Source organism: Canis aureus, chromosome 16 (genome assembly GCF_053574225.1).
Source record: "Canis aureus isolate CA01 chromosome 16, VMU_Caureus_v.1.0, whole genome shotgun sequence".
Lineage (NCBI taxonomy): Eukaryota > Metazoa > Chordata > Mammalia > Carnivora > Canidae > Canis > Canis aureus.
Window position 1 is genome coordinate 40,591,688 of NC_135626.1, and position 24,505 is coordinate 40,616,192.

Below are 24,505 nucleotides of genomic sequence, written 5' to 3' on the forward strand. Positions count from 1 at the left end.
GATACGGCTCAGAGGACTCAGAATCCAAGGACTCTCCTCCCAACAACTGGCTTACCCATCTGCTGGAGGTGAGAGGCTCATGGGCAATGGGTTTGCATCTGCCACTGACAGGTGGTATGACACTGGCCAAATCACTTCCTCTCTCCAGCCTCTGTTTCCCCATTTGAAACCATCTTTACAGGTTTTCCCACCTCTGACACTTGACTCTTATTCCAGGTGACCTCCTAGTGCTATGTGTCTGGTCCTCCTCTGCCAAATGAATCACCTAGAGTAAGGGAAGAAGCAAGGGAGAGGCTGCATGCTTCCTCCTCCATGAGACTAAGATACTGTAGCCATACGTGGAAGCATGTGTGTCAGACTTATATATCCCAGCTTAAGGAGCCTGAAACTTGGCTTTTTCTCTGAAATTTAAAAATAAATTAAAAAAAAAATGCTTGGGTGGCTTAGTGGTTGAGCATCTGCCTTTGGCTCCAGTCATTATCCTGGGGTCCTGGGATCGAGTCCCACATCGGGCTCCCCTCAGGGAGCCTGCTTCTTCCTCTGCCTATGTCTCTGCCTCTCTTTGTGTGTCTCTCATGAATCAATAAAACCTTAAAAAAAAAAAAAAAAAAGAATGAAAGTGGGGGAGGTAGGGAGGAGCAAGAAGGTTGAGGAGTGTTGTGAGGGGGTAGGGAATGGAGAGAAAAGGCAGATCCAAGAAAGCATAGAGGAGGAGGGAGGTAGACAAGAACGATTCCCTCCAGGACACATGGTCTTGGCCCAGCTAGGCTCTCCCTTGGTGCTGCCAATGCCAGCTGCCAGGCAGAGGGGAGGCCCAGGGGAGAGGGAAGCTGGGCAAAGGGGATGGAAGGCTTCCAGCCGAGCCTTGCCCAACTCTGCAGGCCCCGTAGGGGGCTCTCAGGGAGGGGGGACTGTGATCCAGGCAAGGTTCAGGGAGGGCGTGTCCTACTCTGGCAAGGCCTACCAGCAGTTGTGAGTTTGTGAGGATTCAAGACAGCCCTCCTGGACCTTTCTGAAGGTAGGACCAGCCTCAGATGTGACTGGACTGGGTGAGCAGAGGGGCAGGCTCATTTATGGATCATAGTCTGCACACCAGGCCATATGCCCGTTCTGTGACCCTGGGCAAGCTCCTTCCCCTCTCTGGGCTTCCATTTCTTCTTTGCACAATTTTGGGGAGGGGTTTGAAACATAAGACTGCCAAGTTCTTTCCTGTTTCCACTGCAGGGGCGAGCTCAGGGTGGTGGGAGGAATGGAAGGAGGGGAGGTGGAGCCCTGGGGTGAACTGCGTTCTCTGGAATCCCCAGTCTTTCCCCTCCCTACGGCTTTGCCTCTGAGGTCACAAAAGCCCTGTCCCTAACCCACAGAAACACACACACATACACACATTTACATTTACTTTTTTAACCTAGAGACTCAAAAGATGACAAATGCAGAGCTGGAAGGCATCTCTAGCTAGTCCAACCCTTCCCACCTCCCTTTTTACAGGTGAGAAAACTGAGGCCCTGGTTTGGGATTTCCAGAAGCCGGGGTTTCCCGGCTCTCCCACCCGCATCCCCGGCCACTCCAGAGCCTGCTGCCCGCAGGTCCGGGGCCCACCGGCGAGGGCCGCCTGGGACTCCCGGGGGACCCCGCCGTCGGGGCAGCCCCCGGGCGCGGCGCCGCCCATCCTCGCCGCCGGGGGCCCGGGCCGCGGCCGCCGCTGCGCACTCGCAGGGGAGCCAGCGACCGAGGGCGGAGGCAGGGAGGGGTGTTGGCGAGAGCTCGCGCGCTGTGTATGGTCTATCGGAGGCAGCTGACCTTCGAGGAGGAAATCGCTGCTCTCTGCTCCTTCCTGTAGTAACAGCCGCCGCCGCCGCCGCCGCTGCCGGGAGCCCGGGCCGCGAGCGAGAGCCGCGGGGCGCACAGCCGGCCCCGCCGCCCGACCGCTCGGCGCCACCAGGTGGGTGGCCCGGCAGCGCTGCCCGAGCGGCGCGCGCGGAGCCGGGGTGCTCGACTCCCGCCGCTGCCCCCGCGCCCCGGGGCCCGGAGCCCGACGGCCGGCCCGGGCGCGGGGACGGGTGTCCGGGACCGGAGAGGGAGCCTCGGTGCGGCGAGGGTGCCGGGCGCTGGACGCTGGACGCGGACGGAGGGAGGGGGCCGAGGGTGGGCGCCGTCCCCGCGCACGGGGAGCAGGGGGCGCTGTCGGGCTGGACCGTGGGAGACCGCGGGGCACGGCCGGGGGGCGCCGTGGAAGAGGCAGCGTCTGCCTCCCCCGTCCTGCCTCCTCCAACCACCCCAGCCACGTGCCGGCGGGGACCGAGCGAGCTTTTAGGGGGAGCCGTCGGTGCCGTCGCCCAAACTTTCGGCTAGAATAACACCCCGCCCCCCACCCCAGAAACTGGGACTCGGGGGGCTCGAGGCAGGGTAGTGGGGGTTCTTGCAGCCCTCCCCAGAGGGCCCGTGGGCCTCGGCGTCAAGTTTCTCTTTCAGTTTTCTAGCTGTTCCCCCCCACCCCCGGGGAAGCCCCGGTGGGGCGAGGGGAGAGGAAGAGGGGGAGGGCACCTGACTTTCGAGAGCCCCTCCCCAAGCCTCAGCGGGTTCCTTGTTGGAGGGCAGGGCGGCCTTCCCCTCCTCACCATCTTTCTTCCCGCACAGGAAAGCGTGTCTGTGTCTGTGGGAGGGGAGGGGCCAGGCCTGACTGCGGTCCAGGGATGGGTGGGCTCGGCAGGGAGGAGGCAGGCCCAGCCCTCACCCCTGTGGCGGAGAGACGCCTCTGCAGCCCCCTGCCCACCCTAGGTGAACAGACATGGCGGGCTGGATCCAAGCCCAGCAGCTGCAGGGAGATGCCCTGCGCCAGATGCAGGTGCTGTATGGGCAGCACTTCCCCATCGAGGTTCGGCACTACTTAGCGCAGTGGATCGAGAGCCAGCCGTGGTAAGTCCCCCTGCCCTGAGCTGTCCGCTGCGGGGCCTACCAGCCAGGCCCCTTGACCTTTAACTCTCCTCTTTGTGGTTTCGTGTGATTCTGGTCCTTTCTGCCCGTCTGTGTGGAAGGGGTGGCGTCCCTGGGAAAGGGGAACAGGGAAATGGGACCCTGGGAGGAGAGAGGGGGTGTTTCTAGACTCCAGGGCCTGTGGAGTTGCCAGGGAACAAGTCTTGTGAGCTCTGGAGTGCCCTTCACCAGAGCCTGGGATTTCCAAGTCCCTCTCGGTTCCTGACCTTCTTGCCCAAGGAGACATCACAGTAGGCTTCTCTCCCCTCCCCTGCCCCAAGGGATGCCATTGACCTGGACAATCCCCAGGACCGAGCACAGGCCACCCAGCTCCTGGAGGGCCTGGTGCAGGAGCTGCAGAAGAAGGCAGAGCACCAAGTCGGGGAAGATGGGTTCTTATTGAAGATCAAGCTGGGGCACTATGCCTCGCAGCTGCAGGTGGGTGTGAACACTAGGTCATCAGCAGGAAAGCAGTGTCTGCATTCTCTTTACAGCATCAGAACCCCTGGGTTTTTTCCTGGCCTGGTCACTGACTCACTGTGTGACCCTGAGCTGCTCCATGACTTCTGCTGTTCAATTTCCCCCACCCCCTCTTTCTAAATCAGACCTGTCGATACCTTTACCATGCTACAGAGCAAGAGGAGGTGTGTGTTTGTACCGGACAGAAGAGAGATGGGTGAAGTGGCATTCTAAACTGATGAAGCAAAGGGGATGGGGATAGACTGAGTCAAGAGTACTTTGCTAGGGAAAGGAAGACCTGAAAGTCCTAGAAAAGAGGGGATGAGGCAATGAGGCAACCAGACATCTCTCCTAAGACGCTTTTAAAGGTGCCAGAACAGCTGAAGTCAGGTGGAAGAGGGGCAGAACTGCCCTGAAGGCGAGAGCTGGATAAAGGAGGCTTGAATGAAGGACGTAGTTGTTAGGATGTGACTTCTTAACCGGGAAGGTTGGGGAGGTAGCGGGAAGAGTCTAGGGGGGAGAGGAAGTTTTTGTGGAAGCAGGAAAGGGGTGTGGGTGGTAATCACAGCCAAGCATTTATTGGAACTTACTTATATTTTTTAGAGAACCCTTCTTAAATACAAGCAGCAGGGTTCCAGAGCAATACAAAGTCCATCCCAGAAGAGGAGGGAAACAGGAGAAAGCTGGGAGGAAGAGGAAGGCAAAATAGGAACCCAGGGCCAGGGCCATGGTAGAAAGTACCTTGACCGTGGCATTGGATGCCCCAAGTCTTGAGTCATCTGCTCATTTGTTTGCCTCTGGACAAGTACTTAACCTTTCTGAGCATCAGTTTTCTCATCTGCAAAATAGGGATAATAGTTTCTGCATGCATCATAGGATCCATGCTCTGAAAGCCAAAGGAGATGGCAGATTGGAAGTATTTTGTAAACTTCGTGAACTGAGTTTCTAATGCACTGCAAACCAAATATAAAGCTTTGGGAGTGGAAATCGAGTCAAGGAGAGATAGTGGTGTCGGTGACAGTTCTTGAGATTTCTCAGGGAAAGCTGAGCCAGAGGCTGGAGGAGAAAAAAGTTGAGGTGGGGGGTAGGTGGAGGGCACATGGCACCACGACCGGCATGGTGGGAGTGGCGGGTAGCTAATCAGAACTGCTGTTGGATTCTTTCAGAACACATATGATGGCTGCCCCATGGAGCTGGTCCGCTGCATCCGACATATTCTATACAATGAACAGAGGCTGGTGCGAGAAGCCAACAATGTGAGTGTCCCACAGGTGTGGGGACAGGAGCTGAGGTCTTTTTCTCCAGACACAACTGTGTTTTATAAATGCTGGCAAGAGAGCACTGGAGAGATAAGGGACATGGGCAAGTGTGAGAAGGAACAGTACATGCATGTACAGTCCTTGGCTTCAGGCCCTAGCTCAAGCACTTACTTGCTGTGTAACTTGAGTAAGTTACTTAACTTCGCTTAGCCTGTTTTTTCAATTGTAAATGGAGATAGTACCAGCATCTACTTTATGGAGTTGGTATCAGGGATGAATGAGATACTGTGTGGGCCAGGGATAGACAAACAGACCAATGAAACAGAAAAGGAGGCCCTAAACACACACACATATACACATGCACACATGCCTGGAAATTCAACCCACACTGGACATGGCATCACAAACCACTAGGGAAATGATTTGTCATTTAATAAATGGTACTGAGGTGAAATAAGGAATGTTCTCTGGTGGTGTCTGTGAGGAGAGGTGGAGCTGAGATCTGTGTCAGAAGAGAACCCTGGCAAGCTCAGAGAGGTGAGGCTTAGAACCTCATCCCCCAAGCTCTGTAATCTTGGAAGCATTGCACATCTGCTTGAACAATGGGACGAACATTATATTATCCAGAGTAGAGCAAGATGAATTTCATAACATGGCATCACATGGGTACAGACCACAGAATAGTGCCTGGAGCTTATTTATTTATTGCTGTGGATGCTGATGTCAGGAATTTTACAGTTCATCCAGTAAACAATTATGGAGGTCCTGTGGGCTAGGACTGGGGAGACAGATAAAGGCCTGGTCCTCACCTAAAAGGAATTCAAGCAGTGATAAATTCTCTAGGGCTGAGCTGGGTACTAAGGGGGCATATATGGAAAGAGCACCCAGCTCAGACTGGGATAGCCTGGCAGGGGGATGTCATGAAGACAGGGGTGTCTAAGCTATAGGGGTGAGGGGGAAGGAATGATGAGCAAAAGTAACAAGAGTGTATGTGTGGGTAGGAAGGTAGGAACCGTCTTAGCACATTTGAAGACTTGCAGGTAGCCAGTGGTACTGGGGGGAAGGGAGCCAACTGGGGAACCCCAATAGGTAAAGCCAGAGAGAGGCAAAAGCCAGGTCATAAAGAGTTTTCTAGGAAACTTTTATATCCCTTGACTTGTTGTCACCGCAGAACTCTCTGTAAACATATGAATGGATTTAGCTCCAATTAAGAAATACATGTCTATAGCATAGGGGTTGTCATGCTCACAGGGGACATCATTCCTTCTCCCAACCACATCAAGCTGTTCTTGAAAACCTCTGATGACCTACCCCTTGGGGATTTTGTGGTGAACAAGACAGACAAGGTTCTAGCACTCAGGGAGCGTATATCCTAGTGCAGGGAGGCAGACAAGGAAGAAAGAAAAAAGAACAAGACACTTTCAGATAAGGGTGGTACTATTTGAAATTGACGCATCAGAGAAAGTCACTCTGAAAAGGTGCCAGTTGAAATGCCAGCTTTAGGAAGATTTGGTGCCAGAATGTTCCAGAGTGATGGAACAAGTGCAAAGGCCCTGAGGCAGGAACATGTTTGTGTATTCAAAGAACGGAAAGTACCTGATGTGCTTGGGCAGCAGTGGGGCGGGGAGGGGGCGGCGGCGGTAAGCAGAAGCTACTGGCTAGGGCAGCGGAGGCTATAGAAGGAGTTTGGATTTTATTCTGAGAACAGTTTACTGGAAAGGCCCTGAAGATTTGGTCTCCTCTCAGCCAGATGTGGAAGGAATAGATCAGACCAGGTCACTTAAATGGCCAGATCCAAGGCTTTATCGATGCCTCCCCTGTAAATTCCCTCAGTTACAAGAAGATCTTGTGTGAGGACACAGATGATGTGTGTTCACCCAGCCTTGTTCTCCACTGGGTCCCCAGCAACTCTCACGATCCAAGACATTGGATCAGTGAATGGATGTGGAATGAGGGGTCATCATCATTCACAGGAAAACCCAGGTAACTCCTGGATGTGTTGAGTTCAAGTCTCTCCAAAGAGAGACCCTGTTTGGGTGATTCTGGTGGACGCCAGAACTATAATAATAGAAGATTCTGTAGTGCTTTATGAAGTTGCCATAATCTGCCAGGTCACCTGTGTTCCCTCCTTCTTTCCAACTCCACACCAATTCTGGTAAATGACTATCCTTCTGACTCAAATTACCCTTTTTACTCTAGATTTGAAGTTTGGGGTCTGTGATCGTAGTGTTCCCCAAAGCCTGAGGTTGCCTTCCATCCTTACTGCCCAGCTCACTGTGGCCTATACTTTCCCTCTAATATGTCCCCAGGGTAATTCTCCAGCTGGCATCCTGGTTGACGCCATGTCCCAGAAACACCTCCAGATCAACCAGACATTTGAGGAGTTGAGACTGGTCACACAGGACACAGAGAATGAACTGAAGAAGCTGCAGCAGACTCAAGAGTACTTCATCATCCAGTATCAGGAGAGCCTGAGGATCCAGGGTGAGTGTCTGCTTCCACAGAGCCTCACTCGGAGCTTTGGAGTAAAGTAATGGTTCCCTGTGATTGAGCCTCTGCGATGGGCCAGACTTCAGGCTTTGCATGCATTTTCCTTTTTCTTTCTTTTTTGTTTTTTTAAGATTTAATTTATTTATTTGAGAGAGAGAGGATGGGTGGGGGAGGGCGGGGGGGGGGTACAAAGGGAGAGGGAGAAGCAGACTCCCCACTGAGCAGGGAGCCTGATGAGGGGCTCCATCCCAGGACCCTGAGATCATGACCAGAGCTGAAGGCAGATGCTCAACCAACTGAGCCACCCAGGTGTCCCTGCATGCATTTTTTCAATCCAAACTTTACAACAGCCCCAGGAAGTAGATAGTTTGTATCATCCCTATTTTATAGATGGTAGGACTGAGGTTCCAGGAGAGGAGGTAATTTGGCCTGGATTGTTTATTAGTTGTGGAACCAGATCTTAACTAGAGATATGTCATAAAATCCCTGTACTCTACTAAACAATATTCTCTCCTAATTGTAGGTATTCAGTGAGTAGCTCAATGAATGAATGAATATGGACAAGGTGTTCCCCAATCAGAGGAAGGACTTAGATTGGGAGTCTCCTGTTGAACCAGGCTGGGGCAAGGTAGAACTCCAGAAATGCCCCTTCTTGAGCCTCCCTGATAGGATATGGAACTGGAAAGAGGAGGTGACAGTGGAAACTCCTAGGTCTATAGTTTTCCAGTGACTGTCATGATAAGTGTGTGGGGAAAGAAAATTTAACTCAGAACAAATTAACTCTCAGTATAATTTGAGGAGTCTTGAGACATGGTCCATCTTCTCCCAACTCCACACAGGCCCCATCCTAGTGAGACTAAGAAGTGTCAAGTTGCCTGTTCTTTTGCTCTTCTTTCTTTGGCTTCTTAAGGTAAAACCACAGGTCATTGACTTTAGCCTTTATTTTCTGATACATATGTTTAGAGCTTAAATTTCTCTCTTAGCAATGCTTTAGCTGAATTTCATGATTTTGAAATATTTTCTTTTCTGAATAATCATTTTGCCTACATATTATTTAGAAGTATATTGTTTAATTCCCAAATATTTGGGGTTTTTTTTCCCTAGATGTCATATCATTATTGATTTCACTTGCGTTTCCTTTTGGTCTTTTTTTTTTTTAGTTGCATTTTATTATTGAATCCCACTATTGTCAGAGAACATACGCTGTATGATCTCAATTCTTTTATGTTAATTATTTTTTAAGGTTTTATTTATTTAGTTGAGAAAGAACAGAAGTAGGTGGAGGGGCAGAAGGAGAGGAGGTGCTTCTCCCCAGGGAGCTAGATAGGGGGCTTGATCCCAGGACCCTGGGATCATGACCTGAGCTGAAAGCAGATGCTTAACCAACGGAGACACTCAGGCACCCTGATCTCAGTTCTTTTAAATTTATTAAAAATAAATAAATAAATAAATAAATAAATAAATAAATAAAAATAAATTTATTGAGACATGTTTTATGGCCCAGTGTATGTCCTATCTCGGTGAATGTATCTTTGGGACTTTGAAAGAATGTGTATTTCAAAGTTATTTCATTTAAAAGTAGCAATTTTAAGTTAATTAATATTAACATATGTAACATAATGCATAATGTTAACATAAAAAAGTTGTACCCCCAAAAATCCCCCAAACCAAAAAAAAATCTGTGTTTTCCAAAACAAAATTTAGCGAGTGGAATTGCTTTTAGATTTTTACACATCTCTTTAATGTGAGGTTTAGTAGGAGATAGCTTGGTCTTGCTTTCAATTTGTTGTAGAGCACATATCTTGTAGCCTTTAGAAAATGTCACTGTGTTCCTATAAGAGATCAAAAGAGAAAAAGACAAGGTCTTCAGACCTTATGAAAACAGTTTTGGCTTTGTAGATTCTCAGTAAAGTTCTTGGAAAGCCTCCAGGAATCCCTGGTCCACACTTTAAGAACCACCATGGTCAATGTCTTTATTGATTTTTTTTGGAGGGGGGGGGCGCCTAATTGTTCTATCAGATGCTGAAAAAGGATCAAAAACTATTATATTGTGGAATTGTATGCTTCTCCAATTATTTCTGTAAATATTCTTTGTGTATTTTGAAGCTTTGTTATTAGATGCATATAAGTTTATACTTATTATGTCTTTCTGATTGATTGCTACGTTGATAACTTTGAAATGCCTTTCTTGATATCTGGTAATACTTCTTATCTTGAAGTCCACTCCAGCCTTCCTTTTTTTTTTTTTTTTTTTAAAGATTTTATTTAGGGACCCCTGGGTGGTGCAGCGGTTTGGCGCCTGCCTTTGGCCCGGGGCGCGATCCTGGAGACCCGGGATCGAATCCCACATCGGGCTCCCGGTGCATGGAGCCTGCTTCTCCCTCTGCCTGTGTCTCTGCCTCTCTCTCTCTCTCTCTGTGACTATCATAAATAAAAAATAAAAAATAAATAAAATGCAAGCAACTTTAAAAAAAATAAAATAAAATAAAGATTTTATTTATGTATTCATGAGAGACACCGAGAGACAGAGAGAGAGAGAGAGAGAAAGAGAGAGGCAGAGACACAGGCAAAGGGAGAAGCAGGCTCCATGCAGGGAGCCTGACCTGGGACTCCATCCTGGGATTCCAGGATCAGGCCCTGGGCTGAAGTCAGCGCTAAACCGCTGAGCCATCCAGGGATCCCTGTTTTTTAAAATTTAATATGTAGATACTGGGGTGCTTGGGTGGCTCAGTCAGTTAAGTGCCTCTGGCTCAGGTCATGTTCCCAGGGTCCTGGGATCCAGCCCTGCATTGGGCTCCCTGCTTAGTGAGGAATCTGCTTCTCCTTCTGCCCTCCCACCCCCCCCCCGCCCCCAATACACACTCTGCTCAAGCTCTCCTCTCTCTCTCTCTCTCTCAAATAAATAGATAAAATCGTAAAAAAAAAAAAAAAAAAAAAAAAAAAGGATAAGATAGGAACACCTGGGTGACTCAGTGGTTGAGGGTCTGCCTTTGGCTCAGGGTGTGATCCTGGATTCCCAGGATCGAGTACCACATTGGTCTCCTTGCATGGAACCTGCTTCTCCTCCCTCTGCCTGTGTCTCTGCCTCTCTTCCTGTGTCTCCCATGAATAAATAAATAAAATCTTTATAAAAAAATGTAGATACCATATAGTTGAATCTTGCTTTTATGTGTATTCTGACAATCTCTGCTTTTAATTGAGGTGTTTACTCCACTAATATTTAATGTACTATTTAATACAGTTGTATTGAGATCTATATTTTAATGTTTATTTTGTGTTCTCCCTAAATTTTATTTGCCTCTGTTCCTTCATTTTTAAAAACTATTTAAATATTTTTGGAATGCTGTTATGCTGTTTTATTTTATCTTTTTTTAAGATTTATTTATTTGAGAGAGAAAAAAGGACCATGCAGGGAGAGGGGCAAAGGGAGAGGGAGGAGAGAAACGGACTCCCCCCTGAGCGCAGAGCCCCACACAGGGCTTGATCTCAAGACCCTGATCTCATGATCTGAGCAGAAATCAAGAGTCCAATGCTTAACTGATGAACCACCCAGGCGCCCCTATGCTGTTTTAACTATTTGAGCTCTCCTCACCCTGCTGTGTCAGTATTTCCTGTACTCTGAATTTCTCAACACATTGCCAGAATCATAGTAGGTGTTGAGTAAATATTGGTGAGATGATTCTAGCATGCCTTCCTGTGAATCCATCTCAGACTGACCCCAGAGAAAGAACAGCCTTCTTCCTAGATTTGGGAATAGGAGAATTCAGGCTCAGTTCTTTTTTTTTTTTTTTTTTTTTTAAGATTTTATTTATTTGAGAGAGAGAGAACGAGTGAGGGGAGGGGCAAAGCAAGAAGGAGAAGCAGGCTCCCCACTGAGCAGGGAACCCAATGCAAGTCTTAATCCCAGGAACCTGGGATCATGACCTGAGCAGAAGTCAGATGCTTAACTGAGTCATCCAGGTACCCCCAGGCTATCAGTTCTACCCCAAGCCTTTGATGGTTCATAGTACTTCCGATCCTATTCCTGGGTTTTCTGTTTCCTCCTTATGGGTTTGGATTAGATTCTGCTTTGGGTTTGTACCCATCATGCAATGTCAGTTGTCTCATTTATCAAGTTCACTCATCAGGAACACAGACTGTTGATCTGTTTGTGTGAGGGAAGGCTCAGCTACCTCAGCAGAGAAGACAATTGCCTCACATCTTCTGACCTCCCTCCCAGAAGCTTCTGCAAAGTGTCAGGAGAGACCTAAGTGGGTCATTGGCTTAGGGAGGTTGGGCCCAGGTGTGAGGATCACCATGACCTCCCTCTGGGTGGCAGGATTTCTGAGGCGGCCTCAGGACTACTCTGCTGCGTAACACACCTGAACAGTATTCTCTCTCAGTCCCGGGTAGTGGGATCAGAACCGTATTCCCAGTTGTGTTTTCGTTCTGGGCTTCTCTGGGCTGTCTAGATTTGCTTTAATCTGTCTCAGTTTGTGTGTCCATGAGACAGGGCCTAGGTCAGTGTGACATGGCCCTCCGAGGCCTGCTGTGAACTTAACCAATGATTTGCCGATGCTCACATCTCCTTGACTCAGCCCAAGTGAGGACACTGGGATATTCAGAAAGGTGATTGGCAGGGCATCATAATCCCAGCATTTAGGATAGGGGTTACCTTTAGAGGCAGGGATGGGTTTGCAAGCAGGGAAGGATGTGTAGGTGTGATTTCACTGTGGAAATGTATGGTTTCTTAAGCTGGGTTATTGATACACAGGTATTCCTTGCATCATTCCTTCTTCCTTCCCTGGGTCTTAAGTATTTCATAATACATTTTTGGTAAAAGGGTAAGGAGGCTTCCCTGACTCCCTATTGCTGCTGCCATGGGTGAGTCCCAACACTAGTTTGGAGAGAAGCTGCCTCCCTCTCCTGAGAGAATCTTGCTGCTTCTGTGTGGCCAGTGGGCCCTGGACGTTCTCTCTTGCCTTCTCTCTGTCCCTCTCTGTCCCTCTCCATGCCTCTCCATCTCCTTCTGGTTGGTCAGCTGAGCTCACAGTAACCGAACCTGGACAAACAAACATGTTAGGCTCCTCCCAGCCCCTAGAGAAACACCTCTTCCCTAGGAAAGGCTGCTGTGCTCCAGGGGTGGGATCCAGGCCAGCAAGGCTGGAGCTTCCCTGAGGAGGCTCTGCCCTATGACATGGGTAGGACCGAACCGCCATTGGGCTCTGTCACCCTTTAAAACTGCTCTGTAGGCAGCCCAGGTGGCTCAGCGGTTTAGCGCCGTCTTCAGTCCAGGGCATGATCCTGGAGACCCGGGATCAAGTCCCACGTCAGGCTCCCTGCATGGAGCCTGCTTCTTCCTCTGCCTGTGTCTGCCTCTCTCTCTCTCTCTCTCTCTGTGTGTCCTGTTTCTCCCTCTGCCTGTGTCTCTGCCTCTCTCTCTCTCTGTCTCTTGTGAATAAATAAATAAAATCTTAAAAAAAAAAAAAAAAACCTGCTCTGTAAGCCACTATAACCAGCCAGGACTAACTCACCTACATCATCCATGTTATGCTGGGCGGTTCCTTGAGCCTTTTGTGCATCATCACTTCTGTAATCCTCAGCGACCCACTGAGGCAGGGGCCGAGATTCTCCCATTTTGCACATGGACGGACAGAGGCCCCGAAGAGTGAAATGATTTGCCCCAGTTCACCCAGTTAGTAGTAAACTGTGAGGGCACAGGGCGAACCAGGCAGCGAGGCTCCATGCTGGACCCCTGTGTGGCAGGCAGCTGTGTAGACTGAGGTGGGAGGGGAGGTCTCAAGGCGGGATCCTCCTCGCTGTGCCCTCAGGCTTCCTTCTGGCTGCACACTCCCTAAAGGGGAGATCAGAGTGGAGAGGCCAGGGACCAGAGCCTGCTCAGGTCTGGCCCCCCTGGCCGCTAGGAGCCCAGGTTCCATTGGTCAGATGTCAGGCAGACCCTCGAGGGTGTTTCCTCCAGAACAGGTGCGTGTGTTGCACGGGGCTTCCTACAGGAAGCTGGGAGATGATGGTGATGGGTGTCCTGTCCCCTCCTGTAGCTCAGTTTTCCCAGCTGGCGCAGCTGAATCCCCAGGAGCGCCTGAGCCGGGAGACGGCCCTCCAGCAGAAGCAAGTGTCCCTGGAGGCCTGGCTGCAGCGTGAGGCCCAGACGCTGCAGCAGTACCGCGTGGTAAGTGGGATCTGCGTCCTCTCTCCTCTCCTCCCAAGCTTTGCAGTCCGCATCCTGAGCTACCCGCGAAACCTGAGGGAGGGCTAAGGCCAGGAAGAGAGCAGGACCCGAGAGAGCTGGAGGCCAGATCCTTCTTTCCTGTGGGGGGCACTTGAGGCAGAGCAGGTCTGGGAGAGGGGAAGGCCTGTGCCTCCCGAGTGAGGCCTGCAGGGTTGTTGTCTGGGAGCCCAGGAGGGCCTGCTGTCCCTACCTCCCTTCAGGAGCTGGCCGAGAAGCACCAGAAGACCCTGCAGCTGCTGCGGAAGCAGCAGACCATCATCCTGGACGATGAACTGATCCAGTGGAAGCGGCGGCAGCAGCTGGCAGGGAACGGAGGGCCCCCCGAGGGCAGCCTGGACGTGCTACAGTCCTGGTAATGGGGGGTGGCCCGGGGCAGGAATGGTGCTACCAGCTGCTCATTCTGCCTCCTGCGTTTCCTTGAGCAGCCAGCTCGCTCCACCCCGTGGCAAGGCTTCGTTCACTAGGGGTTCTGGTTTCTGATAGCGACTTTGGGGCCCCCATCTTGTGCCACCTACCCAGGAAGGGAGTCACTGTGCTAGGGAGGGGGCAGGAGGGCAGGGCTGGGTGTGCGGAGCAACACTCAGGCTGAGTGGACTCAGTTTGGAGTTGCTGCTCCCAGATGGTTCTGTGTGTTCCTGAGAGGCAGGGCACTCTGCTCTGCTCTGCTCTGCTCTGTGAACAGGGGCGGGAGCTTAGGTACAGAGCCTTCCCTGGTGAGGCTGGAGCTGGGACTTGGGGCCTGGAGCCCGGGCGATGGGGTGACTCTATTGCCCTCCCGGTGGCCTGGGGCCCCCGTGCAGGTGTGAGAAGTTGGCCGAGATCATCTGGCAGAACCGGCAGCAGATCCGCAGAGCTGAGCACCTCTGCCAGCAGCTGCCCATCCCCGGCCCAGTGGAGGAGATGCTGGCCGAGGTCAATGCCACCATCACAGACATCATCTCAGCCCTGGTGACCAGGTGATTGCTGCCTCTGGCCACGCCCAGCCCCGGGTGGTTGCCTTGGGGGAGGCAGGTGCTTTGTCCCCTGGGGTTGGGGGGCAGCTCCTGTCTGAGTCCTTGTCTCTTGCCCGGGTCCCAAAGCCCTCTGTCCTCAGTTGCAATGGCTGCTTGGTTTCTGTTGTGGGCGCTATGTGGACTCCTCCCAGCCCCCGCCAGCCTGTGCCAGCTGCTGAGTCATTTCACTGTCCCCCTCCCCTGGCCCACCGTCTCCTCTGACTTCTCAGTGGCCTCTCTGGGAACAGGAGCTATGCCACGTGCTCTTCCTTTACCTGCCAAACCCCAGTAGCCTCCCCACAAGGGGGACCAGGCCCCCTCTCCTGAGCCAGCATCATGTCTGGTCTGGTCCCTTGTGTCCTTGCAGCACATTCATTATTGAGAAGCAGCCCCCTCAGGTCCTGAAGACCCAGACCAAGTTTGCAGCGACAGTGCGCCTGCTGGTGGGCGGGAAGCTGAACGTGCACATGAACCCCCCCCAGGTGAAGGCCACCATCATCAGCGAGCAGCAGGCCAAGTCACTGCTCAAGAATGAGAACGCTCGCAAGTACGTGTGCCTCAGTCCCTGCCTTCCCCTCCCTCCGTTCTGGCCTGGAAGCTCATGTCTATTCTGTAGCCAGGGTCCTGTGTGATGGAGCAGCTCAGCCTCCCTTTCTGCAGCAATAGTCCAGTGTCTCTCTAGCTCATTCTGTCTGTCCTGGTATATATTTTGTTCCTTTGGCACATAGTTGGTCTGCATGGATTGCACTGTTGGGTTGTTCAAGCACCCGTGCTAATCACTGGGACACAGCGATGATCCACACAGTACTTGGTCCCGTCTTTGCCTAACCCAGCAGAGCAGGTGGCAGTCATGAGAAGAGTATTGTGTGTGACAGGGGAGATGTAGGGCCCTGCAGAAGGAGGTCTTGGGGCAGGGGGCAGGATGGCAGTGTTGGGATGCAGGTGAATGGGAGTGGCTAGTGAGACTATGTGGAGGGAGAAGAGAGAGACGACTTTCAGACAGAGAGAACATGGGCCTTGACCAAAAGGAGAGTGGAGAGAAGGCTTATGTGGCTAGAGAACCCCGAGTGGGATCCAGGGATCAGGGCAGGCTGCCCACAAAGGATGCAGTGAATGAATGGATGAGGGCATAAATGAGTGAAGTGGGAGACTTGGTCCTGTGTATCGAGTGTCTACCATGGGGTCTGGGGACAGGAAGGCAAAGAGGTTCTCATTCTCTTAGAGCTTACATGTTGGCTCAGGAGGGAGACAATTATATGCTTGTAATAATACAGCAGTGTCAAAAAGTGATGAACTCTAGAAAGAAAATGAAAACAGAGTGATGCCACAGCATCTGGATAGATGTTACCTCACCATGTGAGTGGCTGGAGAAGGCCTCTTTGAGGAGATATTTGAATTGAGACCTAAACAAGAAAGTCAAGAATGTTTGGGGCAATAGGAAGAACAGGTGCCAAAGTCCTGAGGTAGCACCAAGTCTGCATGTTCAGCAAATAGACAAGTCAGCATGGCTCCCCTTGTCCTATGTGAGGGGAGAAGAACCCACTAAGGCCAGGGAACTGGGGCAGGGTTTGACCATGGGGTCCTTGTTGGCTGTGGTCATGGTTTTTATTGTTAAGTGCATTAGAAGCTGCCAGAGGGCCCTGAAGGTCCCCACATCAATCTCAATGTTGAAGGAATTTTTAACCTAATGACAGAGACCCAGAGCCCACCGTTGAAGACTTTGCTTTACTCTCAGGTTAATGAGAAAGTAAGCCCAAGACATGGAGAGAAACACCCTTCCTTCCTTCCTTTCTCTTCTCTTCTCTTCTCCTCTTCTCTTCTCTTCTCTTCTCTTCTCTTCTCTTCTCTTCTCTCTCTTCTCTTCTCTTCCTCTTTCTTTCTTTCTTTCCTTTCTTTCTTTCTTTCTTTCTTTCTTTCTTTCTTTCTTTCTTCTTTCTTTTCTTCTTTCTTCTTTCTTTTTTTTGAGAGAGAAAGAGCGGGGAGAGGGGCAGAAGGAGGAGCAGAGGGAGAGGGACAAGCAGACTCCATGCTGAGTGCGGAGCCCAACATTGGGCTTGATCCCCTGAATCCTGAGACCATGACCTGAGCCGACATCAAGAGTCAGCCACTTAACTGACAGCCACCCTGGCACCTGGAGATAAAATGCTCTTGGGGGACGAGGCCTGGGCTGCTGGAGGGCTTCCCCGGCGTGAACCCCCGGCCCAGGGCAAGCACAGAGCCCTGCTCCTGGCCGGGGCCCACATGACAGGGCTCTCCTCTCCTTCTCAGTGAGTGCAGTGGAGAGATCCTGAACAACTGCTGTGTGATGGAGTATCACCAAGCCACCTGCACTCTGAGCGCGCACTTCAGAAACATGGTGAGGCCAAGGCCTGACCCCTGGAGGGAATGTCTGCCCAGGGCCAAGTAGCTGTAACCAGCGCTCTCTCCTCATCCGCCGCCCCCATGCCCTACCCTGCAGTCCCTAAAGAGGATCAAGCGTGCTGACCGGAGGGGCGCAGAGTCTGTGACAGAGGAGAAGTTCACAGTCCTGTTTGAGTCTCAGTTCAGCGTTGGCAGCAACGAGCTTGTGTTCCAGGTGAAGGTGAGGCCGGGCTCTACCAGCCCCCACAGGTCACCTAGAAAGGTGAAGATTTAGCCTAGGCCACCTGACTGGTTTGGGAAAGCCAGAGTTCTGAATCCTCACCCGGTCACGGACCATTTAGCCCATGAGGCTATCAGAAAACCTGCTTTCAGTCTGCTGGTGCCTGCTTGCTAAGTTATAATCTGGTACCAGCCACAGAGCTTAGGTAATGGGCCAAGAAGAAGCCTGCTGTGTTGTGTTTGTTTGATTTTGCCTTGGTTTGATTGAGAGGGCTTGTGGGTGGGATCTTGGGTGAGGAATGAGGGCTACGTGAGGGCAAGGTGGGTGCTTGTGTGCCTTCTATACTCATTCCTTTAACTCCTGTAGACTCTGTCCCTTCCGGTGGTTGTCATCGTTCACGGCAGCCAGGACCACAATGCTACGGCCACCGTGCTGTGGGACAATGCCTTTGCCGAGCCGGTGAGTCCTCGTGGGAGTCCCAGCTCAGCCCCCACCCCAGCCCCCCTGGGTCCTAGGAGTCTCCCTGGGTAGGCCCCAACCCCTTGGGCCCCTGCTGGGTGATCCCCCACCAGCCCCACGGCCACATCAGAGCTGAGGTAAGGTAAGGAGCAGCTTGTGTGAGTGCGCCACCCATGGCACGTCCTCAGGCACCATCTGGGGTCTGGGTCTCGGGACTGGGATTTCCTAAATCTGTGAGCTTAGACTTTGGGCTCTGGTCTCTGATCTCACTTCAGCTTGTGGTTTGAGTCCTTGATCTCTATCCCAGACTCCTAGTCTGGGTCTCTTATCACCGTATGCCCACCCCTCTGCCCCTGCCACCCTGCCTTTCTTTCTCTCGTGTTTGTGTCTCCTTTTCTGGATCTTTCTTAGTCCTGTCTCGAGTGGTATCTGTGTATCTGAGTGTGTGTATGTGTGTGTGTGTGTGTGTGTGTGTGTGTGTATAAATATTTCTTCTTTCCCTCTCAGGGCAGGGTGCCATTCGCCGTGCCTGACAAAGTGCTGTGGCCACAGCTGTGTGAGGCGCTCAACATGAAATTCAAGGCCGAAGTGCAGAGTAACCGGGGCCTGACCAAGGAGAACCTCGTGTTCCTGGCACAGAAACTGTTCAACAGCAGCAGCAGCCACCTTGAAGACTATAACGGCATGTCGGTGTCCTGGTCCCAGTTCAACAGGGTGAGGGAACTGCCTCCAGCCGCCTGCCTGGGACCACCCATGCCCTGCCGGTCTCTCCCCACCTCACAGACAGGTTACTGGCCTCAGTCAGTGCCCCACCCTCCATCCTGAGTTGCCCTCTCCTATAGCCAGGAGAGACAGGAGCTAATACCCCAGGGAATGGAGGAAGGGGCAATGAGAAACTGCACTTAGCTCTAAGAGCCAGAGCAGGACAGTGGAAGGACCCTGGGGCTGGGAGTCAGGATCCCTGTCCTAGATCTGTTAACTATGGCCAGGCCCTTCACGGCTCTGTGCCTCAGTTTCCCCCCCTGTACCTTATAGTAGAAATGACTTTAGAGGTCTCGTCCAGCTCAGAGAATTCTGGGCACTTCCTACCCCCAACCTCTGTGTCTGAGAGGAGAGTCGGGTTTACTGTCCCATCGCTAGGCTACGGGCTGGGGTTGTGTCCGTTTACGGACTGCTGAGTGGGGGGCAGGTCAGGTGAGGAATTGAGAGTATGTGTGAGTACAAGAGGGCACTGACTGTTTCCTGGGCCACCTGCGATGACCGGGCCACAAACCCTGACTGACTGAGGGTTTCCTGGGGGCTCTCAGGAGAACTTGCCCGGCTGGAACTATACCTTCTGGCAGTGGTTCGATGGGGTCATGGAAGTGCTGAAGAAGCATCACAAGCCCCATTGGAATGACGGGTGAGGAATGGAGAGGCCCAGGGTTTGGGAGGCCATGGGCTCAGGGAGCAGGAGACGCTGGCCCAGTAGTGACACTCTATGCTTCATGCACCCAGGGCCATCCTAGGTTTTGTGAATAAGCAACAGGCCCATGACCTGCTCATCAACAAGCCCGATGGGACCTTTTTATTGCGCTTTAGCGACTCCGAAATTGGGGGCATCACCATTGCCTGGAAGTTTGACTCTCGTGAGTGCTCTATGTTGCCCACACTCTGGCCCCAGGAACCTGGGCTCCCATGTCCTTGCTCCCCATTCTCCATGACATCTGCATTCTTAAAAGGTTTCACCAGGGGAAAGACTTGACCTGAATTTCCTTTCTACCATCTTCCATTGTGGAGAACCTAAAATCACTGGCCCCGTAGCCTCCAGAGCTGCTGGGGAAGTTCTTCAGCAGTTCTGGGTTCTTCTCCTTTCTCTGCCCTGACCTAGCCTTCCTGGCATCTCCTTGCTTGGTTCGCTGGGTAGAATGGTCCCATGGTCACTTACTCACCCCTATGCCAGAGGAGCACAAGACAAGGGGTGGGCTGTCAGAGCAGGCTAGTAAAACCCCAAATGTCTCTACAAGCCTGATCTCAAACCCCATGCCCCTGCCCCTGAGGGTAGTGGGTGGTGGGAATGAGCCTTTCCCTTTCACAGCTGACCGCAACCTGTGGAACCTGAAGCCGTTCACCACACGCGACTTCTCTATCCGGTCTCTGGCGGACCGGCTGGGGGACCTGAACTATCTCATCTACGTATTTCCCGACCGGCCCAAGGATGAGGTCTTCTCCAAGTATTACACTCCTGTGTTCGGTGTGTCTCACCCTGATGCTCCTGGGCCCTTCCTCAGCCTGTAGACAAAGCTCTTGGGGCCAGGCAGCGGGGACTCCCCAGGAGGAGCCCAGGGTCCATCACCCCTGTGGACTGGGTCCATGGCTTGGTGCAGAACTCATGGAGGGGGTTTCAGAACTTACAACCGAGAGGGAAATCAAAGCCTCTGACCCAGTTGTCTTCTCTGCAAACCAAAAAGCTGGGTGGATTCTCCCTTCTGCACTCTGGGAAGAAGAGACACCAGTGCTGGCAAAGGAGGCAGGATAATCATACTGGCAGATCACCTGTTACTCCTGTCTTAATGGGCTGCTCTCAGGACTCCCACCCTCAAACCTGTCCCCGCTCCCCCCCACCCTGCCAGTTGAGTGTAGGAAGCAAAATGGACAAGTTTTTCATCTTCAACTTGTCCCCAATCCGTTGTTGGGTTTGCTGCTTGGCATTGATTTTACTTCCTTGGCAGAGGTGGGGCGAGGAGCGAGAGAGCAATGGGGTCTGGGTGGCCCTGAGGCCGAGGCCATCAGCAGGTGTTTATAGGAATAGTCTGGGAAATCTCATCCCTGCCAAGGCCCTGGGGGATGGGAATAGGAGGCAGGCTGCATGCGGTGGGCTTGAGCTCCCAGAGACTGGTTCTCATCACTGTTCCCCCCTCTTGGCAGCTAAAGCAGTAGACGGATACGTGAAGCCACAGATCAAGCAGGTGGTCCCTGAGTAAGTACCCAGGGTCCAGCTCTGGCCTCCCACTGCCTCTCTCTTCCCCTCAGCACCCCTCACCCCTCACCCCTCACCACTGCCCCTCCCGCTCACAGGCCCTGCATGGCCCAGCCCTCCCTTCCCCCTGAAACCTGGCTCAGTTTCCCCCTGGAGAGGGAACTGGGCTTAGTATCAGTGGGACCAGTACCCAGGGCCCCAGGCCCACATCTGGAGTCCCAGGCATAGTGGGCACTTTGTCCTTCCACACCCCCTGGGCCCTCCCCAGGTCAGCTGCTGCCGTGAGGCCGCTGAGGCTCTGCCTCGTTTCTCCTGCAGGTTTGTGAGCGCATCTACAGATTCTGCTGGGGCCAGCGCCACCTACATGGACCAGGCCCCCTCCCCGGCCGTGTGCCCCCAGGCTCATTATAACATGTACCCACAGAAGTAGGTTGTGTTCTCACGGGGCTTCTCGGGGAGGACCTGGGCACCTGGCCTCAGGCTGGGCCCCCAGAGGGCTGGTGGGCAAAGGGACCCAGAGCTCCTGTAGGTCTAAGACCACCCAGGCTGGGCTCTAGCATGTACCCAGGTGCAGGGAGGGGGATCAGTCAGAAAAAGTGTAGAGCATGGGCTACACATAGCAGGCTCCTTGCTCTGAGGCTGACTAGCTATGTGGCCTTGGGAAAATTATTGAGCCTCCCAGATGCTCAGTTTCCTCATCTGTAAAATAAAGGCAAGAATACCTACCACATGGGATTGGGGGCAGGACTGAGAGAGTACAGGTAAAAGCATTTAGCTCAGGTGAAGCTGTTGTTCTTAAGAGTTGGGTGGAAACAAGGTATCAATTGCTTTCCTCTGGAGTTTCCAGGGCAGAGAAATAATTCTCTTCTGAGCCATGGGTGGCCCCAGCTGGATGTGTCTGGGTGCCTGGGAGGCACAAGCTACAGTGGGATGACCATGGGTTACAAGTCACAAAGACCAGTCCTGAATCAATTTGCCAGCCAGGTGGCCCTGCGCAAGTTTCCAAATTGAGCCTCAGTTTTCCCCTCTGTAAAGTGGAGTAAATACCTACCTAACAGGTGGCTAAGGTGACATGACACCTGATGTAGGTGTTCAGAAGGAGCCCAGGATAGAGCGGAATAGCATTGCAGTGGGCCAAACTCACTGGCCCAACCGCCCCGTTTTGCAGAGGATGACAGAGACAGGGGCAGGGAGAGGAACTCTCTGAATCCACTGAAGAAGGCAGTGAGAGTTGAGACTAGAACTTGAGTATCTCCCAATGAGCCAACAACTGACGTTTTCAATTTGGGGTTAGGGAGGCGTCCAGGCAGAGCCAGTCGTGTTCCCATGAGACTGTAGTCTGAGTGCGGAGGGGGCCGGAGGCACACCAGCTCCCTCTGACCTCCCTCACCCTCTCCCTCCCAGCCCTGACTCCGTCCTTGACCAGGATGGAGAATTTGACCTGGACGAGACCATGGACGTAGCCCGGCACGTGGAGGAACTCTTACGCCGCCCAATGGACAGTCTGGACCCCCGCCTCTCCCCACCTGCTGGTCTTTTCACTGCGGCCCGAGGCTCCCTCTCATGAATGCTTGAATCCCAGGCTTCTCTTTGGAAACAACACTCAGTGTGAAGGGGTCATGTTAATTGTGATTTTAGTGTTGCTGTGCATATATTGGTGCCTCTGCTGGCAGCACATGTCCACACGTACGTGTGTGTGTGCATGTGTGTGCGTGCGGACACACAAGATGTGCCTGTCTTGCCTTTGTCCTCCTGGGACAGCAGCCACCCTCTTGCTTTTCAGATCAGGGCATCCCAAGAGCACTTGGGGCCTGTATCTGTTGTAGAAGGGGCCGCTTTTGCTGCTATTGCAGGCACGCAATGCAGGCAAACCTATTCCTGCAGGGGCCTTTACTGCCTAGCACTTGTTTGAATGAAATTATTCAAGAAGGGCCCCGGAGGCAGGTCATGTCTCTAAGCTTAAGTCGTACTCCTGAGTTAGAAGCTTTGACTCCCAAAGCTTGTACATGTGCATTTATGTATGTGCATCTGCTCTCAACGTGTGTTGGTCTATTGATTCTTCCCTTCGGGAGGGAGGCCAGGGGTTCAATTTTGAGTAATATTTTATAGTTTAATGACTATGGACTTGTGACTTTTGTGAACCAAGTGCTTATCCAGGCCGTGGCCCTAATACAGCAGAAATGGGTCACTGGAGTCGGGTCTGTCAGGGCTGCTGTAAGCATGTAGTTTCTTGGCCTCCTGGCCTCCACCAGGGTACTTGGGCTTCACATCTGTGGTGCTGTTGCCCAGTCCTGTTCTCTTTCCAACTCTCTCCCCTTCCCTCCATCCGGCCTCAGCCACCTTTCCCTGGCGCTCTGCAACCTTGCTCCCAGGAGAGGTAGGACACGGCCAGGAACAGGTCTAGGACATGGTGGGTGAACAGAGGGCCCGGGACTTCAGTGTTGATTCCCTCCCCTCCTGGAAGAAAAAACCCTGCAGTAAGAGACAGCATCAATTATAGCTGCTTGCCGCAGGCCTGTGCAATCTGGAGCGAGGGGTAAAAGCCTGTCTCTGTCCACTCTGCTGGGGGGTACACCTGGAACAGGCCTCATCACCATTGCATAACGCTGAGGTCTGAGAAGGCCTGGCTCCCAGCCTCATGCGCCCCTCCTTCTGAGGCTATGTGACATGCAGTGGGGGGCCGCTGTTGGCAGAAGGTGGGGAGTCTCAGGTCTAAACATCCCTGAAGGAAGGTGGGGACAAGGAGAGGGATTCTTGTGTACTTTGTACATAGGCCACACATTTGTGTAAACAGTGTTTTTGAATAAAGTATTTTTTTTTTTCATATGTTTGGTGGCGCGGCTCCTGGTTGGGCAGCCCCCGCCCCTGCCCCGCCTGCTCCTTGGGAATGGGGATCCCCGGCACTGGGGCTGCATTGCCCTTCCCTCCTGTGTGCCTGATGCTGTAATTGTTTCTAAAGCTACAACTCTGCTCCCTTTTCCGTGTGTTGAGGATGCTGTCCAGCCCCGGGTCGCTGTCAGTGCGCTGCTCAGACGACGGAACGAGTAGCGCTTGAGGCCTTGGGAATTCCGGGGTAGGGGCCGGGAGCGGGAAGAACGGGGTCCGGGGGTCCGGGCCTCTCCGCATCAGTCGCCGCTCCAAGCGATCGTGCAGCCCGCCCTTGGCGGAGGGCCGGGGCCGGGCCGGGCGGCAGCGCCTCCCCACCAGTCCCTCCTCCCGAGGCCTCTCCCCGGACGCCAGCAGGTGGCACCATCCCGCTGCCACCAGCCCGTTCGAAGGGCCGGCGGGCCGGTGACCCGCAGGGAAGCTGGGCGGGCAGGACGGTCTCCCATTGGGACCCCCTGGCTCCGGCCTGCTGGCGGCCCAGGGGCTGTCACTGGGGCCCTGGGCGGGGAGGGGAGGCGGGGCCCGGACTGGGGAGCCAGGACCTACTCGCGAGGTTTCCTCGGAGCTCAAAGCGGGGAGGAGGGGTGCGCAGGCCGCCGCGGGAGGCGCAGGGGCCCCGGGCGGGGCGGGGCGGGGCGGCCGCTAATCTCCCCCCGCATCTCGGCGGGCGGCGCGGTCTGCTCGGCGCTCGGCTCCCGGGCGGGGGCGGGGGCGGGGGCGGCGGCGGGGAGCCGGCCCAGTGGGCGCGTCGACGTCTGCGGATTATCACCGCCCTCGGCCCGGCCCCGCAGCCGGTGGAGCGTTTCCGTTCATCCCCGCCGAGGGAACTGAAGAGAAAGCGATAATGGAGCGGCTGTGGGAGGGGAGGCTGTGGGGTGGGGTGGGAGTATCTTCACCCCGAGCCCCCTGAGGTAGCGCTTATCTGACCCCAGCCAGGCTGGTGCGGCTTGCAGAGGTCTGCAAGCCCGGGGGGGGGGGGGGGGGGGGGGGGGGAGGCGGCTGCGGATTGCCCCCCTCCCCCTGCCCTGGAGGCCGCGGGCCAACGTGAGGCGGGGGAGGAGCTGGGGCCCCAGAGGTGGGCTACAGTGACCAGCAGCCAGGAGCACTCAACTCCTGTCAGGACCCAGGCTCGGCCTGGGGGTAAGGCCCCCTCAGAGCTCAGAGCTGAAGGGGGTGGAGTGAGGGGGAGCATCTCCAGCAGCCAGACACAGAGCTGCCACA

At 53.4% G+C, this 24,505-nt stretch overlaps 1 protein-coding gene across 3 annotated transcripts; it reads left to right on the forward strand.

Moving 5' to 3' along the window:
* The first annotated feature begins 1,425 nt into the window (after positions 1–1,425).
* Positions 1,426–23,224, forward strand: LOC144286618 (signal transducer and activator of transcription 5A). Of its 3 annotated transcripts, none has more exons than XM_077853272.1 (19): positions 1,426–1,485; positions 2,776–2,913; positions 3,252–3,408; positions 4,596–4,685; positions 6,998–7,172; positions 13,217–13,347; positions 13,608–13,759; positions 14,208–14,363; positions 14,767–14,946; positions 16,668–16,755; positions 16,858–16,980; positions 17,347–17,439; positions 17,947–18,153; positions 18,747–18,841; positions 18,937–19,067; positions 19,517–19,672; positions 20,347–20,398; positions 20,717–20,824; positions 21,803–23,224. In XM_077853272.1, exons 2-19 carry the CDS (start codon positions 2,786–2,788, stop codon positions 21,963–21,965), a joined length of 2,385 nt encoding a protein of 794 aa, XP_077709398.1. In that variant the 5' UTR covers positions 1,426–1,485; positions 2,776–2,785; the 3' UTR covers positions 21,966–23,224. The 3 variants fall into 3 exon arrangements, with proteins under 3 accessions (XP_077709398.1, XP_077709397.1, XP_077709399.1); XM_077853271.1 differs by lacking the exon at positions 1,426–1,485 and adding an exon at positions 1,789–1,939; XM_077853273.1 differs by lacking the exons at positions 1,426–1,485; positions 2,776–2,913; positions 3,252–3,408; positions 4,596–4,685 and adding an exon at positions 6,540–6,671.
* The last annotated feature ends 1,281 nt before the right edge of the window (positions 23,225–24,505 follow it).

What these genes read in the sequence shown, in the direction of transcription:
- LOC144286618 (XM_077853272.1), top strand. Translation starts at nt 2,786, where the DNA reads ATGGCGGGCTGGATCCAAGCCCAGCAGCTGCAGGGAGATGCCCTGCGC. An exon ending in ACTATGCCTCGCAGCTGCAG is followed by an intron (nt 3,409 to 4,595) that starts GTGGGTGTGAAC and finishes GGATTCTTTCAG; the next exon opens with AACACATATGATGGCTGCCC. An exon ending in GTATTACACTCCTGTGTTCG is followed by an intron (nt 19,673 to 20,346) that starts GTGTGTCTCACC and finishes CCCTCTTGGCAG; the next exon opens with CTAAAGCAGTAGACGGATAC.